Consider the following 19,577-nt stretch of genomic DNA (forward strand, 5'->3'; position numbering starts at 1 on the left):
TGCAGTCGGGTTAAACTGAATAAGCAGATTGGGTCCTGGTTGTTGGCGCACGGTGGGATTCATGTTACTCACATCTGGTCCTGGGATGTCCGTCCGGGCCTTTATGGCAGGGACGGTGTTCACCTGTCTAATGAGGACAATGATTTATTCCTTAACTCTATTCAGGAGGCCCTGGAGTCGTTTGTGGGGGGGTGAGGGGGCTGTGAGGATTCTCCACCCGACCCCCTCCCGGTGCTGGAGTTACCAGAGCCCTGATTCTTGTGGGGCAGGGTTTAGAGCCAGGAATCTGCTTTCGTGGCTCTGGCGTTAGTTGCATGTGACAGGGTTCAGGCTCGTGGTTGGGCCCCCTTGATGGGCTGTGGTGGGGGTCCCGGTTAGCGGGGGGGATCTTGCTGGGCTGTGGTGGGGGGTCCCGGTTAGCGGGGGGGATACTGCTGGATATTGCAGGTTTGGGGGCCTGTGAAGGGGTCATCTTGCTGGGCTGTGGTGGGGGTCCCGGTTAGCAGGGGGGGATACTGCTGGATATTGCAGGTTTGGGGGGCCTGTGAAGGGTCACCTTGCTGGGCTGTGGTGGGGGTCCCGGTTAGCGGGGGGGATACTGCTGGATATTGCAGGTTTGGGGGCCTGTGAAGGGGTCATCTTGCTGGGCTGTGGTGGGGGTCCCGGTTAGCGGGGGGGATACTGCTGGGATATTGCAGGTTTGGGGGCCTGTGAAGGGTCATCTTGCTGGGCTGTGGTGGGGGTCCCGGTTAGCGGGGGGGATACTGCTGGATATTGCAGGTTTGGGGGCCTGTGAGGGGGTCATCTTGCTGGGCTGTGGTGGGGGTCCCGGTTAGCGGGGGGGATACTGCTGGATATTGCAGGTTTGGGGGCCTGTGAGAGGGTCATCTTGCTGGGCTGTGGTGGGGGTCCCGGTTAGCGGGGGGATACTGCTGGATATTGCAGGTTTGGGGGCCTGTGAGGGGGTCATCTTGCTGGGCTGTGGTGGGGGTCCCTGTTAGCGGGGGGATACTGCTGGATATTGCAGGTTTGGGGGCCTGTGAGGGGGTCATCTTGCTGGGCTGTGGTGGGGGTCCTGGTTAGCGGGGGGATACTGCTGGATATTGCAGGTTTGGGGGCCTGTGAGGGGGTCATCTTGCTGGGCTGTGGTGGGGGTCCCGGTTAGCGGGGGGATACTGCTGGATATTGCAGGTTTGGGGGCCTGTGAGGGGGTCACCTTGCTGGGCTGTGGTGGGGGTCCCGGTTAGCGGGGGGGGGGGGGATACTGCTGGATATTGCAGGTTTGGGGGCCTGTGAGGGGGTCATCTTGCTGGGCTGTGGTGGGGGGTCCCGGTTAGCGGGGGGATACTGCTGGATATTGCAGGTTTGGGGGCCTGTGAGGGGGTCATCTTGCTGGGCTGTGGTGGGGGTCCCGGTTAGCGGGGGGGGATACTGCTGGATATTGCAGGTTTGGGGGCCTGTGAGGGGGGCATCTTGCTGGGCTGTGGTGGGGGGTCCTGGTTAGCGGGGGGATACTGCTGGATATTGCAGGTTTGGGGGCCTGTGAGGGGGTCATCTTGCTGGGCTGTGGTGGGGGTCCCGGTTAGCGGGGGGATACTGCTGGATATTGCAGGTCTGGGGGCCTGTGAGGGGGTCATCTCGCTGGGGCGTGGCAGTGATTCCTTGGGATGGGGAATCTGTGCTGACCTTGGCTCTGGCGATTTAATTACTAATAAAGCTGAGGCCTTGTTTTAATCCCATTGATGTCTGGAGAGTATTATCTGTGGGACGGTTTCTGTAAGGAGCCACCAGTCCTGGCTGCCCCTATCCTGCAGGTGCTGTCCCTATCTCCCCGTCCCCAGAGGGCTCACAGCCTGGGGTAAAGGAGGGGGAAGGGACTTGCACAAGGTCACAGGGAGCAGCAGCAGGATCTGAGCCCTGGTTTGTAGCTGCTCTCACCCCTCGGTGACTCCTCCACTCCTCCTTAATGAATTGTTCCCCAGGTATTTTACTCTACATGAGGTCCCTGTACAAACGTTCGGGCCGATACAGTAGGGAGCGGTAGGAAGAGCTGCGTTAGTGCTGGGTGCACCCGTGTTTGCCACACGCACAGTCCGGCTCACCTACCGCTCGATCCTGTATGTAAATAGCTTGCAAATGCAAGAAGCGTCCGTGAAGCGTTAGGCTCGCGCAACCCATTTTACTGTATAGAGCGCTATACAGCGCTTATAACCTGGGTGTGCTGGTGCCTGTCATTTGAAATGACAGGCACCAGGAAGTGGATGGTTCTCCTACGCTCGGATCCTCTCTCCCCCCCTCCCAAAGCAAGGCGCAGGGGGAAAATTAAAACAAAAGTGAATAAAGTGTAATAAAAGTAAACTTACTGCATGTGAATTTTCTTTGAACAGTCCTCTCTCTCCTCCTCCCGAGGCGCACACCGCGGCTCCCCTGCCTCCTGGGGGCAGCCGGCAGCAATTTGTGCGTGCAATTTGGGCGCTCAAGGCAGTGCATTAGCAAACGCCGACATCACACGCCTTGACGTCACGCCTCGAGCACAGGCGTGCATTCATTCACCTTCGCCAGCGGGGCTGCTGGAAGCCGCTTTCGCTGCCGGCTCCCGCCTGGATGAGTGCACGCCCGCCGGCTCCCACCTGGATGAGTGCACGCCCGCCGGCGAAGGTGAGTGAATGAATGCACGCCCGCCGGCCCCCGCCTGGATGAGTGCACACCCCCCGGCTCCCGCCATGATGAATGCACGCCCGCCGGCTCCCGCCTGGATGAGTGCACACCCACCGGCTCCCGCCTGGATGAGTGCACACCCACCGGCTCCCGCCATGATGAATGCACGCCCGCCGGCTCCCGCTTGGATGAGTGCACGCCCGCCGGCTCCCTCCTGGATGAGTGCACACCCACCGGCTCCCGCCATGATGAATGCACGCCCGCCGGCGAAGGTGAGTGAATGAATGCACGCCCGCCGGCTCCCGCCTGGATGAATGCACACCCGCCGGCGTGTACGGGTGTGTGTGCATTCACTCACCTTCACCGGCGGGCGTGCACTCATCCAGGCGTACGGGCGTCCATTCATTCACTCACCTTCGCCGGCGGGCGTGCACTCATCCAGGCGTACGGGCGTCCATTCATTCACCTTCGCTGGCGGGGGCTGCTGGAAACCCCTTTCGCCGCCGGCTGCCCCCGGGAGCCAGGGGAGCCGCGATGCGCGCCTCGGGAGGAGGAGAGAGAGGACTGTTCAAAGAAAATTCACATGCAGTAAGTTTACTTTTATTACACTTTATTCACTTTTGTTTTAATGACATGTCGAGTAGGGATGTGAATCGTTTTAGGACGATTAAAATTATCGTCCGATAATTTTAATATCGTCTTAAACCGTTATGGAACACAATACAATAGAGATTCTAATGATTTATCGTTATAAATCGTTAGAATCGTGAGCCGGCACACTAAAACCCCCTAAAACCCACCCCCGACCCTTTAAATTAAATCCCCCACCCTCCCGAACTCCCCCCCAAATGACTTAAATAACCTGCGGGTCCAGCGGCGGTCCGGAACGGCAGCGGTCCGGAACGGGCTCCTGCTACTGAATCTTGTTGTCTTCAGCCGGCGCCATTTTCCAAAATGGCGCCGAAAAATGGCGGCGGCCATAGACGAACACGATTGGACGGCAGGAGGTCCTTCCGGACCCCCGCTGGACTTTTGGCAAGTCTTGTGGGGGTCAGGAGGCCCCCCCAAGCTGGCCAAAAAGTTCCTGGAGGTCCAGCGGGGGTCAGGGAGCGATTTCCCGCCGCGAATCGTTTTCGTACGGAAAATGGCGCCGGCAGGAGATCGACTGCAGGAGGTCGTTCAGCGAGGGTTCCGGCGCCTCGCTGAACGACCTCCTGCAGTCGATCTCCTGCCGGCGCCATTTTCCGTACGAAAACGATTCGCGGCGGGAAATCGCTCCCTGACCCCCGCTGGACCTCCAGGAACTTTTGGCCAGCTTGGGGGGGGCCTCCTGACCCCCACAAGACTTGCCAAAAGTCCAGCGGGGGTCCGGAAGGACCTTCCTGCCGTCCAATCGTGTTCGTCTATGGCCGCCGCCATTTTTCGGCGCCATTTTGGAAAATGGCGCCGGCTGAAGACAAGAAGATTCAGTAGCAGGAGCCCGTTCCGGACCGCTGCCGTTCTGGACCGCCGCTGGACCCCAGGTTATTTAAGTCATTTGGGGGGGGGTTCGGGAGGGTGGGGGATTTAATTTAAAGGGTCGGGGGGTGGGTTTTAGGGGGTTTTAATGTGCCGGTTTTGCGATTTTACGTTTTTTTCGATTTTTTTTTTTTCACGATTTTTCACGATTTTTCACGATATTTTACCCCCCCAAACGGCAACAATACGATTCCCTCCCCTCCCAGCCGAAATCGATCGTTAAGACGATCGAGGACACGATTCACATCTCTAATGTCGAGCCGTGATTTTCACCCTGCACCTTACTTTGGGAGGGGGGGATTTTGACCGGAGCCTGCCTATTGCTGTCACACCACACTAACGCCAGGGTGAGGGTTCCTGGGGGGTGAGGGGGGGGGGGTCGTTTGCCCATGAAATTTCATCTCTCTGACCTGACGCTCCACACTAACGCAGGGGTAGGGCGGTAAGTTAGCAGGTTAAACGTGTGGCAAAACTGCAGGTTAAAAAGGCGATAGTCGGGGCGCACGTTACGTGTATGGGAGGGAATAGCTAATCGGAGCGTTTACATCTCATATACATGCTGCGGGCGGAAAGGGTTACCCGGGGATTTAAAGAAGCAGTAAGGATGGGTTTAAAGAGGTAGTGAATCGCGGGTTGGGCTAACGCGGCCAAATAGTGAGTTAGAAGCAGGGTAACCGCGGCCGCGCTTTACTGTATGGGCAAGGGTCTGGGCTAATCTCAGATGCTTAATCTTTAGGGACATTTTCAGCTGAACTGGTGAGATTTTCAGCCCCAAATTAATCATCTAAATCTATCCAGTTACATCCACTAACTCCCCCCCAAGCAAGGAATCCTTCCCTCCCCTCCAACTGATTTTATTTAGAAAGAAAAGCCCCTCTCCCCCTCCTCTGTCCTGCAGCCCTCCCTGCAGACTCTCATTAGGAAGCCATTTCATTATATCCTGGGTAACTGAGACCTCCCAGCCCCCAACTCCTCATCTCCCACCCGCTCCTCACCCTCTCAGGTCCTCTCCTCTTGCTGGGCAGTGATTTTCATTCACAAGTTTAACACAAATCTGGAGCCTCCTTTCCCCCTCTCAGAGGGGGAAAAGGAGGCTGATACCACAGCTGATACCCCTGATACCTGATACCTGATACACACAGCTGATACCCCCTGAGGCCCTGCACTCTCCCTCCCAGCTGGCACTGGCCGGATCCTCAGAGAGTCATCGAGGGTACTGAAGAAAGGCAGGAGGGAGGTCAGAGAAGGGGTCAGAGAAGGTGAAAAGTTTAGATTTATTCTCTGCATCGTAAAATGAAACTTCTTCTGCCTCCCATAGTCCAGGAAGATCCCCACAGCCCTGGGGACTCTTACTCAGGGGGAGCAGGGTCCCTGGGGAGGTGAGGGTCCAGTATTCCCCTCCCCACCTCAGCTCAATTGCCCAGAATCCCTCCTCAGGTGATCGTGTGATCCTCCCCTTCCTCCTCACAGAGTCTCTGCACACCCCCAAGTGCCATCTCCTCCCGTCCCCCACCTCCACCTCCCAGTAATGTCTCCCCGAGGTGAAGGCCTCACGCCCCAGCACACAGAGATATGAATCAAATCTCAGTAGATCGACCAGCACGTCCTCTCCTGTGCCTCCATATTTCACAGTTTTCTCGTCAGTCAGGAGGAGCCGGGGATGAGCGGTTTCAGGATCCAGAGTCACATCCACTGCAGAGGAGAAATATTAATAAACATGAGCTCGCACTTCTGATTGGCTCTTCACACCCCCACATCTAACCGTTATTGGCTCCCTACCAATCTCCTGGCCCTCATTGGCTCCTGTCATTGGTTAGTTCCTCTTCCATTCAGCCTATCAGAAGCTCTGCTCACGGACAGGTTCTAGCAATCCTATTGGTCAGTGGCTCTCACTCCTGAGCTGCAGGACATAGGTCTCCAGACTGCCCCTCTCTTCTCCCAGTGTCTTCTTGCTTTTCAGCTGAGGGAGGGGCGTTGCCCCCAGTTGGCCTATTGCAGACCGTACGAAAGTGCCCGGGAGAGTGGGCACCAGCCCGCTCTCCCACCGAAAGAGACAAAATAACTGTTGCCCTGCATCCCGCAGGGAGCGTTGCCCCCCAGGTGGGGAAGCTGATGCCCTCCATACTACAAATCCCAGAATGCACCACGATAAAGCCAGGACTGAATAAGACTGTACAGTATGACATGGAGGCAGGTGACAGTGGCACAGGGCAGTAGCAGTGATGAAGGTCACAGGCACTGCCCTGCCTGTCCTGTGACCCCTGCACTCTCTCTGTACCTAGGCACCTCCTGATGAAGGCAGAAGAACGGCTTCTTTCAGGGACAACGGAGGCCATGGGGAAAGCAAGACTGCAGGCCCCCCAAGGGTCCCGGTGCTGCTGCTGGTGCTGGAGGGCTTCAGCACTGCTAAGGTATGAGAGAGATCAGGGGTAGGAGAGGGATGTGCGTGAAGGGAGGGGGGCAGGGGAAATGAGTGAGCAAAAGACAGAGGGGACGGGGGCAGGAACAAAGTGTGTGATAGAGAGATTTAAGTGTCCAGCGGTGAGGTGTGTGTGAGGAAAGGGTGAGCGAGTCTCTGGAAAAGAGGATAAGTGAGCAGGCAGGGGGTAAAGGGAAGTGTGTGTGAGTGAGGAGGGGACAGTGAGGGGAGGGAGGGAAGGATGGGTATGGAGGAGAGATATAAGTGAGGGGGGGATGTGTTACGTTTCCCAGCGAGTAGACAGGTGAAGGATGGGTATGGAGGAGAGATATAAGTGAGGGGGGATGTGTTACGTTTCCCAGCGAGTAGACAGGTGAAGGATGGGTATGGAGGAGAGATATAAGTGAGAGGGGATGTGTTACGTTTCCTAGCGAGTAGACAGGTGAAGGATGGGTATGGAGGAGAGATATAAGTGAGGGGGGATGTGTTACGTTTCCTAGCGAGGAGACAGGTGAAGGATGGTATGTAGGAGAGATATAAGTGAGGGGGGATGTGTTACGTTTCCTAGCGAGTAGACAGGTGAAGGATGGGTATGGAGGAGAGATATAAGTGAGAGGGGATGTGTTACGTTCCCAGCGAGTAGACAGGTGAAGGATAGGTATGGAGGAGAGATATAAGTGAGGGGGGATGTGTTACGTTTCCCAGCGAGTAGACAGGTGAAGGATGGGTATGGAGGAGAGATATAAGTGAGGGGGGATGTGTTACGTTTCTCAGCGAGTAGACAGGTGAAGGATGGGTATGGAGGAGAGATATAAGTGAGAGGGGATGTGTTACGTTTCCTAGCGAGTAGACAGGTGAAGGATGGGTATGGAGGAGAGATATAAGTGAGGGGGGATGTGTTACGTTTCCTAGCGAGGAGACAGGTAAAGGATGGGTATGGAGGAGAGATATAAGTGAGAGGGGATGTGTTACGTTTCCTAGCGAGTAGACAGGTGAAGGATTGGGTATGGAGGAGAGATATAAGTGAGGGGGGATGTGTTACGTTTCCCAGCGAGTAGACAGGTGAAGGATGGGTATGGAGGAGAGATATAGTGAGGGGGGATGTGTTACGTTTCCTAGCGAGTAGACAGGTGAAGGATGGGTATGGAGGAGAGATATAAGTGAGGGGGGGATGTTTTACGTTTCCTAGCGAGTAGACAGGTGAAGGATGGGTATGGAGGAGAGATATAAGTGAGAGGGGGATGTGTTACGTTTCCCAGCGAGGAGACAGGTGAAGGATGGGTATGGAGGAGAGATATAAGTGAGGGGGGATGTGTTACGTTTCCTAGCGAGGGAGACAGGTGAAGGATGGGTATGGAGGAGAGATATAAGTGAGGGGGGATGTGTTACGTTTCCTAGCGAGTAGACAGGTGAAGGATGGGTATGGAGGAGAGATATAAGTGAGGGGGGATGTGTTACGTTTCCCAGTGAGTAGACAGGTGAAGGATGGGTATGGAGGAGAGATATAAGTGAGGAGGGGATGTGTTACGTTTCCCAGCGAGTAGACAGGTGAAGGATGGGTATGGAGGAGAGATATAAGTGAGAGGGGATGTGTTACGTTTCCTAGCGAGTAGACAGGTGAAGGATGGGTATGGAGGAGAGATATAAGTGAGGGGGGATGTGTTACGTTTCCTAGCGAGGAGGACAGGTAAAGGATGGGTATGGAGGAGAGATATAAGTGAGAGGGGATGTGTTACGTTTCCTAGCGAGTAGACAGGTGAAGGATGGGTATGGAGGAGAGATATAAGTGAGAGGGGATGTGTTACGTTTCCTAGCGAGTAGACAGGGTGAAGGATGGGTATGGAGGAGAGATATAAGTGAGGGGGATGTGTTACGTTTCCTAGCGAGTAGATAGGTGAAGGATGGGTATGGAGGAGAGATATAAGTGAGAGGGGATGTGTTACGTTTCCCAGCGAGTAGACAGGTGAAGGATGGGTATGGAGGAGAGATATAAGTGAGGGGGGATGTGTTACGTTTCCCAGCGAGTAGACAGGTGAAGGATGGGTATGGAGGAGAGATATAAGTGAGGGGGGATGTGTTACGTTTCCCAGCGAGTAGACAGGTGAAGGATGGGTATGGAGGAGAGATATAAGTGAGGGGGGATGTGTTACGTTTCCCAGCGAGTAGACAGGTGAAGGATGGGTATGGAGGAGAGATATAAGTGAGGGGGGATGTGTTACGTTTCCCAGCGAGTAGACAGGTGAAGGATGGGTATGGAGGAGAGATATAAGTGAGGGGGGATGTGTTACGTTCCCTAGCGAGGAGACAGGTGAAGGATGGGTATGGAGGAGAGATATAAGTGAGGGGGGATGTGTTACATTTCCCAGTGAGAAGACAGGTGAAGGATGGGTATGGAGGAGAGATATAAGTGAGGGGGGATGTGTTACGTTTCCTAGCGAGGTAGACAGGTGAAGGATGGGTATGGAGGAGAGATATAAGTGAGGGGGGATGTGTTACGTTTCCCAGCGAGTAGACAGGTGAAGGATGGGTATGGAGGAGAGATATAAGTGAGAGGGGGATGTGTTACGTTTCCTAGCGAGTAGACAGATGGACTCAGGTGATGCTCCCCTGCCAAGCAGATGCAGATATTTGCATAGATGCTCTCATACAAGTTGCTTTATGCCTTTCCTCCGTGGTCCTTGCTGGGCAGGATAGTTTGCAAGATTGAAGGCCACAGGGGGTTGGCACTTCTAGTGGTTTGAAGATCTGTGAACACTCCTGGTGGAGACCCCTGTTACCCTTCCAACGCAGGTGGATCTGTTGCGTCAGGGACCAGTTCTACACGAGGATCCGACTCTGTTCTGTCTTGCGGTTTGGCCCTTGAGAGGGTTTGCCTGTTGAAGCGAGGATATTCTTCTGCGGTGATTGCCACCTTACTCCACGCTCGCACGTTCTCTACTTCCTGAGCCTGTGTGCGGGGATGGAGAGCGTTTGAGGTCTGGTGTGAGGATCTCTGCATCCCTTCCTCATTCAGTTAGGATCCTACTCCTTCTGGAATTCCTGCAGGATGGGATAAATAAAGGTTTGGCCCTTAATTCCTGGAAGGAGCAGGTTGTGGCTCTTGCCTGTTTCAGAGGGCAGGTGAATGGTAGGGATGTGAATCGTTTTTTGACGATTTAAAATATCGTCCGATATATTTTAAATCGTCAAAAATCGTTAGGGCCACCATACAATACCAATTCCCCCGATTTATCGTCAAAAAATCGTAAATCGGGGGAAGGGGGAGGGCAGGAAAACCAGCACACTAAAACACCCTAAAACCCATCCCGACCCTTTAAATTAAATCCCCCCCCCCCCCGAACCCCCCCCCCCAAATGCCTTAAATTACCTGGGGGTCCAGCGGCACACTAAAACACCCTAAAACCCACCCCGGCACACTAAAACCCCCTAAAAACCCACCCCGACCCTTTAAATTAAATCACCCTCCCGAACCCCCCCCCCCAAAATGCCTTAAATTACCTGGGGTCCGTAGCGGCGGTCCGTAGCCTTAAATTACCTGGGGGTCCGTAGTGGCGGTCCGTAGCTAAATCGGGGGAAGGGGGAGAGCAGGAAAACCGGCACACTAAATCGTGTTGTCTTCAGCCGGCGCCATTTTGCAAAATGGCCGCCGCAAAATGGCGGCAGCCATAGACCAACACGATTCGACGCAGGAGGTCATTCCGGACCCCCGCTGGACTTTTGGCAAGTCTTGTAGGGGTCAGGAGGCCCCCCCAAGCTGGCCAAAAGTTCCTGGGGGTCCAGCGGGCGTCCGGGAGCGATCTCCTGCCGCGAATCGTTTTCCGTACGGAAAATGGCGCCGGCAGGAGATCGACTGCAGGAGGTCGTTCAGCGGGGGTGTGGAACCCTCGCTAAACGACCTCCTGCAGTCGATCTCCTGCCGGCGGCCATTTTGCAAAATGGCGCCAGCTGAAGACAACACGATTTAGTGTGCCGGTTTTCCTGCTCTCCCCTTCCCCCGATTTAGCTACAGACTGCCGCTACGGACCCCCAGGTAATTTAAGGCTACGGACCGCCGCTACGGACCCCAGGTAATTTAAGGCATTTGGGAGGGGGTTCGGGAGGGTGGGGGATTTAATTTAAAGGGTCGGGGGTGGGTTTTAGGGGTTTTAGTGTGCTGGCTCACGATTTTAATGATTTTCACGATACTCTAAACACCCAAACGGCGACAATACGATTCCCTCCCCCTCCTAGCCGAAATCGATCGTTAAGACGATCGAGGACACTATTCACATCTCTAGTGAATGGAGCTTCCTTCTCATCTCATCTGGATGTGGCCCATTTTCTAAAGGAAGTGATGAATCTTCGGCCTCCATTGCAGTTCCCGGTTCCCTTGTGGACTCTTAATTTGGTGCTGGATTATTTGTCAGGCCCTGCGTTCTGACCTCTGCATGGTCTTTCCTTGTGGTTATTAATCTTGAAGACAGTGTTCCTGCTTGTTGTATGTTTTGCACATCGAGTTTCCGAGCTGCAGGCCTTGTCTTGCCGGTAGCCATTCCTTCAGTGACTCCAGGGGCAGAGAGCTGCATCCTGGTCCATCCTTCTAGCCTAAGGTGGCTTGGAATTTAATTTAAATCAATCCATTTCCTTGTCGCCTCCTGTATCGCTTGGGTGTAGAACAACTTGTTGTGTGGTATCTGGTGGTCTCTGAACCTTTCTGAAAGATGGATCACCTGTTTGTCCTTCATGGTGGAAGGAAGCAGGGTGAACCAGCTTCGCAGGTTAAGGAGGTCACAGCTGCACATGTGGATGCTGAAAAGCCGTTACCTACTCAGGTTCAGGCTCATTCCACTAGGGCTCAGGCAGTGAAAAGAGGTTACACATAATATTAAACAATAGTTACAATATTGTATTTTTTAATTTAAAGGTGTTTGTATACCGTCTTACAAACAGTGTTTAATATCAAAACGGTTTACTTAATAAAAAATAAAAATAAATATATGAAAAGGAGAAAAAATAAAATTATTAAATTATAAAAGAGGGAAAAATTTACAAAAATATTCAATAAAAATAAGAAATGTTTAAAACAATGGTAGTTTACATAAAATAAATCAATATACAATAGTGATGTTGTGCCCAATATGAGAGAGAGTGGTTATGTTATTTAGGTTGAGATATATGAAAAGCGGATTGAAATAGGTGTGTTTTTAAAGATTTTTTGAAATGTTTTGTTGCGATTCCGGTCACTGGGGCAGTGGGGTCACTGGGGCAGTGGGTCACTGGGGCGGCGTCTCCACGAGGGAGACGCCGCCAAAGAGTCCGCCCCCTTGGAGTGCCGCGCACGAGGACCGTCGTTTTATTGGTGCAGCCCCAGATGTCAGAATCCGCCTCCTGATGACGTCAGACGCCAGTAAGGGGGATTTAAACCGAGCCCGGGGATTCTATCTTTTGCCTAGCAACGAGGTCACTTTCTGAAGTGCTAGTTGCCTCCTGTCGGTTCCTGATTCCTGCCTGCCTGCCTTGTATTCTGCTTGCTTAATCGTTGGTTCCTGTTTGCCGCCTGCCTTGATTCCAGCTCGTGACTTTGACTTTGCCAGTTTGCCGCCTGCCCTGATTTCTGCCTGTGACTCAGACCCTGCTTGACTGCCACCCGCCTCGACTCCGGTCCGTGACTCCATCTCCGCTGCCAGCCTCCAGTCCTGACTCAGCTCCGTGACTTCACTTTGCCTGTTTGCAGCCAGTCCTGACTCCGGTTCACACTCTTCCTGGGTTCATCAGTACTTCGCCTAAGTCCCAGCGGTCCGGGTCCCTACGGGCTCCTCCTGGGGGGACCTCGGACTTCCAGGGTGAAGACGCCTAAGCCCTAGCGACCCGGGTTCCTATAGCTCCTCTGGAGGAATCGCGGGTTTCCAGGTGAAGCTCGTCAGCCCAGTGTGTGTTCTGCCTCCCGGTCGTCCTTCCTGGCCGGCCGGCCCAAGGATCCACTTCCCGGATTGGATAGTCGTAACAGTTTGCTAGGCCATGGATCCGGCAGACCTCGCTGGTCTCCAGGCCATTCCGGGGCTCGCCCAACGGCTGGTGCAACAGCAGCAAGTATTGGATTCCTTGGTTGCCACTGTGGAACGCATGGCAACTCGCATGGATACTGAACCACAGGCTCCAGCACCGGTACCTGTGGCTGCTCCGGTCGTCACATTGCAGACACCCACGCAGCTTCCCGCTCCTTCTCGGTACGCAGGAGACTCTAAAGCGTGTTGTGGGTTCCTAAACCAGTGTTTTGTGAGATTCGCTTTACTCCCGAACCAGTTTCCTACCGATTCGGTTAAGGTGGCATACATCTTCTCCTTACTAGACGGTAAGGCATTGAATTGGGCATCTCCAATGTGGGAGAAAAATGACACAACTCTCTCCAATTTGGATTACTTTGTGGCTAATTTCAAAGCAGCGTTTGATGAACCCGCTCGTCAGACTTCTGCAACCTCTGAATTACTACAGCTCCGCCAGGGACCCCGCACTTTGGCTGAATATGCGCTGGAATTTCGCACGCTGGCGCTGGAAGTAGGCTGGCGTGATGATGCCCTGCGCGGGATTTTCCTTGAGGGATTAGCGGGACGAATCAAAGATGTCTTGGCAGCCCGAGATATCCCCGAAGACCTTAACGCTCTCATCGAGCTCACTGGATGCATAGACCAACGTCTGCAGCAGAGGGCCAAGGAGGTACGCCCTCCCCGACGTATGGTGCCTTTGGCTCCCGCTTTCTCGAGGCCGCTCGTGTCCATGCCTCGATCCACGGGGGCGTCCGCTGAGGCCTCTCCCGAGGAACCCATGCAATTGGGTAAAACTTCTTTGACGGAGGAGGAGAGACGTCGTCGCCGGTCTCTGGGCCTTTGTTTGTATTGTGGCGGAAAGGGTCATTTCCTGTCGCAATGTAAAGCAAGGGCGGAAAACGCTCGAGTCTAGAAGAAGCAGAGGAGTGTCTTCTGGGCTGTTTCAACGCTACTCCTCAATGTACAGTTCCTGTAACTTTAAGGTTTTCCGGAGGTTCCTTCGAAACTCAAGCTCTTATTGACTCCGGAGCTGGAGGGAACTTCATCACCCAGACCTTAGTTCAACAACTTCAGTTATCCACGCAACCTCGTGTTCCACCATTACGGGTTACTTCCATCCAAGGAACTCCGTTACCCGGGAGTATCTCTGTTATCACGAAACCACTGATACTTCAAACCGGGATATTACATGAAGAGACAATCTCATTTTTGGTCCTGGAGCGCTCTGTGCACCCGATTGTCCTCAGTTTACCTTGGTTGCAGTTACATTCACCAACGATTTGCTGGGATGATATTCAGATTACTCGGTGGAGTTCACATTGTCTCCAGTCCTGCATCAGGGCCACACCGGTCCCACCTATTCCATTGGCTCATATTGGAGTTCCACTCCCAGCTCCCTACGCGGACTTCGCGGACGTCTTTTCTAAAGAAAAAGCGGAGATTCTACCAGAACATCGCCCCTTTGACTGTGCTATAGACTTACTTCCTGGAACCACGCCTCCACGAGGTAGGATCTATCCTCTCTCTCAACCTGAGACTAAAGCCATGACAGAGTATATCCGTGAGAATCTCGCTAAAGGGTTCATCCGACCATCTAAATCATCTGCAGGAGCGGGGTTCTTTTTTGTGGCTAAAAAGGATGGTTCCCTCAGACCATGCATTGACTATAGGGGTTTGAATACCATTACTAAGAAGAACCGCTATCCGCTACCATTAATTCCTGAACTGCTTGACAACTTCAGGGAGCTCGAGTATTCACTAAACTGGATTTGCGGGGGGCTTACAATCTGGTCCGGATCCGTCCCGGGGATGAATGGAAAACTGCATTCAATACCCGGGACGGGCATTATGAGTATCTGGTCATGCCATTTGGGTTATGTAACGCCCCAGCGGTATTCCAGTATCTCATGAATGAGATTCTTCGTGAACTATTGTATTCTTGTGTTATTGTATATCTGGACGATGTCCTTATTTTCTCGCAGGACTTGAAGTCTCATCGACGCCAGGTACGACAAGTACTCCAGATTCTCCGAGAGCAACACCTATATGCGAAGCTAGAGAAATGTTTATTCGAACAGGATTCGGTACCATTCTTGGGATATGTTATTTCCGCTACCGGGTTCAACATGGACCCCGAGAAAGTGTCAGCAATTCAGAAATGGCCACAACCTATCGGATTAAAAGCCTTGCAGCGCTTTTTAGGCTTCACGAACTTCTACAGACATTTTATCCCTGGATACTCACGTTTAGTAGCACCATTGACGGCCCTAACTAAAAAAGGGGCAGATACTCGACTCTGGCCTCCTGAAGCATGTCAAGCGTTTCAAGACCTAAAGGAGGCGTTCCTGACGAGGACATGTTTACGCCATCCTGATCCTTTGCGTCCATTCATAGTTGAGGTGGACGCTTCTAGTGTGGCTGTAGGGGTGGTTCTGTCTCAATACTCCAGCACGGGGAGGCTATTACCATGCTCATACTTCTCCAAAAAGTTCACTCCTGCAGAAAGCAACTACGGAATTGGCGATAAGGAACTACTGGCCATTAAATTAGCTTTCGAGGAGTGGAGACAATGGCTGGAGGGAGCCCAGCATCAGGTCACCGTATACACTGACCATAAGAATCTCGAGTTCCTAGCACAAGCCCAGCGCCTTAATCCTCGACAAGCTAGGTGGTCTCTTTTCTTCAGCCGATTGATTTATTCTAAAGTACCCGGCCTGCCGCTAAGAATGTCCGGGCTGATGCCTTATCACGTAACACCATTTTCGAAGAAAAAGATGACCTCCCACAGTACATTATCGATCCGGCCCGAGTTCTCCTTGCTGGCACCAGTGTATCCACGCAAGGAAGGGTGGTCGTTTCTCGACGGGATCGTAGACGGGTGTTAGAATGGGCCCACGACTCCCTTACGGGAGGTCACGCCAGTCAGGAGAGAACATTAACTCTTTTGAACCGATACTATTGGTGGCCACGAGTTCGGCAGGATGTGCGAGAATATGTGGTGGCATGTCCGACTTGTGCCAGACAGAAACCGCTAACTGGACGGCCTTGGGGTCTTCTTCATCCTCTGCCCATACCTACAGAACCTTGGACCCATATTGCCACAGATTTTGTAGTGGATTTGCCCCCATCTGATGGCAACACGGTAATATGGGTCACCGTGGATCGGTTCTCTAAGATGGTGCATTTAGTTCCGCTGCCTAAACTGCCATCTGCACCAGAACTAGCAGCCTTATTTACTCAGCACATCTTTCGAGCCCATGGTCTTCCGCAGAGCATTGTCTCCGATCGAGGACCACAGTTTACGGCCCGCTTCTGGCGCGCTCTATGCAAGAAATTCGGAGTACAGTTGAATTTGTCCACCGCGTTTCACCCACAGAGCAATGGACAGACTGAATGGATGAATCGCTCTCTCAAGACTTTCCTTCGGAGCTTTATTTCAGAACGTAGGGATAATTGGGTTTCCTTATTCCCATGGGCTGAGTTTGCCTACAATAATCACATCCATTCAGTTACAGGGCAATCTCCGTTCCAAACTGTCTTTGGACGACATCTTCGGTCTCCTGTTCCAGTTCCGGTTGAAGTTCCTTCACCAGCGGCTCAAACTATGGCCGCGCAACTTCATCAACTCTGGAAACTACTTCAACAACGACTCGCTACTGCTGCTCGAAAAGCACAGGACACTACCAATCGTCATCGACGTCCAGGCCCTGAATTGTTGCCTGGGTCCAAGGTTTGGTTAAGCACCAAGAACCTTCATTTTCCAGGACGGTCCCGCAAGCTAGCTCCCAAGTTTTGTGGACCATTTCATGTGGCAGAACGGATAGGCCTGGTTTCATATCGGCTTCGGCTGCCTTCAACCCTACGCATCCACAATGTGTTTCATGTGTCCCTCTTAAAACCTGTAGTGTACTCCCATTTCCATCGCATCACTCAAGATGAGGTACCCGCTTCAACACCTGCAGATCCGGTGTACCAGGTACATGAGGTGAAGGATGTGCGCTTCCATAGTCGGCGCTGGGAGTATTTACTTGCCTGGGAGGGTTGTGGTCCGGAGGAAGATTCGTGGGAACCGGCACGGAATATTCTTGACAAGTCTCTGCTGACCCAATATCACCTGGACAATCCTGGAAAACCTGGTCCTCTTAGGAGGGGGCGTAAAAGGGGGGGGTACTGTTGCGATTCCGGTCACTGGGGCAGTGACCGGGCCCTTACCTCCTTCTGAGGCGCCACGATTCGCCGGTCCCCGAGCCTCTCGAGCCGCGTGGCAGCGGCTGAAAACCGCTGGTTCCTGGGCCTCCCAAGCCACATGGCAGCGGCGTCTCCACGAGGGAGACACCACCAAAGACTCCACCCCCTTGGAGTGCCACGTGTGCGCGAGGACCGTCGTTTTATTGGTGCAGCCCCGGATGTCAGAGTCCGCCTCCTGATGACGTCAGACGCCAGTAAGGGGATTTATACGGAGCCCGGGGATTCTATCTTTGCCTAGCAACAAGGTCACTTTCTGAAGTGCTAGTTGCCTCCTGTCGGTTCCTGATTCCTGCCTGCCTGCCTTGTATTCTGCTTGCTTAATCGTTGGTTCCTGTTTGCCGCCTGCCTTGATTCCAGCTCGTGACTGTGACTTTGCCAGTTTGCCGCCTGCCCTGATTTCTGCCTGTGACTCCAACCCTGCTTGACTGCCACCCGCCTCGACTCCGGTCCGTGACTCCATCTCCGCTGCCAGCCTCCAGTCCTGACTCAGCTCCGTGACTTCACTTTGCCTGTTTGCAGCCAGTCCTGACTCCGGTTCACACTCTTCCTGGGTTCATCAGTACTTCGCCTAAGTCCCAGCGGTCCGGGTCCCTATGGGCTCCTACTGGGGGGACCTCGGACTTCCAGGGTGAAGACGCCTAAGCCCTAGCGACCTGGGTTCCTACAGCTCCTCTGGAGGAATCGCGGGTTTCCAGGTGAAGCTCGTCAGCCCAGTGTGTTCTGCCTCCCGGTCGTCCTTCCTGGCCGGCCGGCCAAAGGATCCACTTCCCGGATTGGATAGTTGTAACAATTTTTTACACTTTATTCCCGTTTTAATTTACTAACACCACACTAAGGGTAGCGGTAAACTAACAGGTTAAGGCCGCGGCAAAATAGCGGGTTACAAAGGAGATAATCTGAGCGCGCATCACAGTATCGAAGGGGAATAGCTAATTCCTTCATTATACAGCTAATTCGTTCATTTACATATCATATACATGCTGCGTGCGGAAAGGGTTATGCGCCTGTTTTAAGAAGCGCTAAGGACGCGTGAAACTGGAGACTGTATCGCTGGATCGCCTTACGCATCCGAATTGTGCGCTCCCAGCACGTTACAGACGGGGAATCTTCAACCCCACGTTACAGTATCGAGCTGTAAGAAATTGAACTACATCCGGATGTGCTGCTAATGCTACACCCTGGATGGAACCATGCAAACAAGCAAGTGCCGCATCCTGCACCCTGAGAGAACTATATGACAACCCTTTAGAAAGACCGGATTGTAAAAAACACAGAATATCCGACACCGAGGCCCGGGTAGGCGCAACCTCACGGTTCAAACACCAAGACTCAAACACTTTCCATACTCTAATCAATTAACTTCACTCCTTATAAAAGTGGATCTTTAAAAAAATGTTTTAAAAATTATAATTGTGTATAATTCTATATCTATATCCATATATAACTTCATTTATAAGTTAGTAAGTACGAAATACCTATTGCGTGTAATGCCGGTGCTTTGTCTCTTTATGAACGTTTACACAATTGCCTTCAAGACAAACAGTGGAGAATATTGTAACAAATGAAAGCCACTTAATGAAACAAAGTAACAAATCTTGAAACATTGTATCACATAGCTGTCTCCCTAAAGTTAATAAAACAGTGTTCAAAAACAGCCTCTTAAAAAGTTAAATATTTGAGTGCTGACATGCACACAGGCAATTAGTGTGAAACGAAAGTGACTAAGGTTCAAAAGTAAAAAAAATAAACTATATAATTAAAACTGCTGTTTCTACATAAAAAATTAATTAAAACTGCTGTGTCTACATAAAGGAGTAGATTTTTAGAAAAAGCACGAGCGCCAACAAAAGTACGCGGGACTACTTACCGGATCAGATGTATTTATTGTATTTGAGCAGCTCCCCCGGGACGCGTCCGGTCTCACTTCCTCTTCTTCACATTGCAGCAATTCGGAAATGTAAAAGTAAAAACAGGAAGGCATTTCGCCATCTAGATTTATAAACCTCAAAATCTTCTGCACACAAGGACTTCAGTCTCCCGCTCTTCTGCAGACTTTTACAGCACAAACTACAAGGAAAAACCTTCCCCGATCTCTGCTGCTCCCACAGTGAAAGTGAAAGTGAAAGTGGAGTAAACGGGTTTATTCTGCCTCTGGCCTTTTCCCCACAATCAGATCTCTGTTAAAGGTGACTTTTAAATATTAAACCCTGGCTTTCCTGATCACAGCTCGCTCAGTCCTAACAGGTCGATGCAGTAACGTGCAGTTAAAGATTTCCCGTCTGTAACGTGCTGGGAGCGCACAATTCGGACGCGTAAGGCGATCCAGCGATACAGTCTCCAGTTTCACGCGTCCTTAGCGCTTCCTAAAACAGACGCATAACCCTTTCCGCACCCAGCATGTAAATGAACGAATTAGCTGTATAATGAAGGAATTAGCTATTCCCCTCCGATACTGTAACGGGCGCTGATATTATCTCCTCAGTAACCCGCTGTTTTGCCGCGGCCTTAACGTGCTAGTTTACCGCCTCCCCCTAGTAGGAGTTAGTGTAGTGTAGTGTAAAAAACATTGCTTACCCGCACTGTTTCTACCGCGGCCTTACTGTATCGAGCCGTAACCTTGCTTATGCGAAGGAATAAACATCCTGAAAGCTGTGTCTGTGTCCTCCCTCCTGGCTCACTGCACTTTTCCTCAGCTCAGCTCAAACACCGCC

The 19,577-nt window shown here is 52.4% G+C and overlaps 1 protein-coding gene across 2 annotated transcripts in view; it reads right to left on the minus strand.

Moving 5' to 3' along the window:
- LOC115080172 (kinetochore protein spc24-like) overlaps positions 1-19,577 on the minus strand; it is a 29,596-nt gene extending 10,019 nt beyond the window's left edge. The window contains exon 1 of one of the 2 annotated variants that reach the window (XM_029584274.1): positions 19,441-19,577. Coding sequence is in view for 1 of the 2 variants with exons in the window: in XM_029584273.1 (XP_029440133.1) it covers positions 18,734-18,847 (114 nt within the window). In the remaining variant the exon portion in view is untranslated. Of the gene's footprint in view, positions 1-18,733; positions 19,131-19,440 lie in introns of those variants that run through there. The other variant, XM_029584273.1, reaches the window with a different exon arrangement.

Source organism: Rhinatrema bivittatum, chromosome 19, assembly GCF_901001135.1.
Source record: "Rhinatrema bivittatum chromosome 19, aRhiBiv1.1, whole genome shotgun sequence".
Classification (NCBI taxonomy): domain Eukaryota; kingdom Metazoa; phylum Chordata; class Amphibia; order Gymnophiona; family Rhinatrematidae; genus Rhinatrema; species Rhinatrema bivittatum.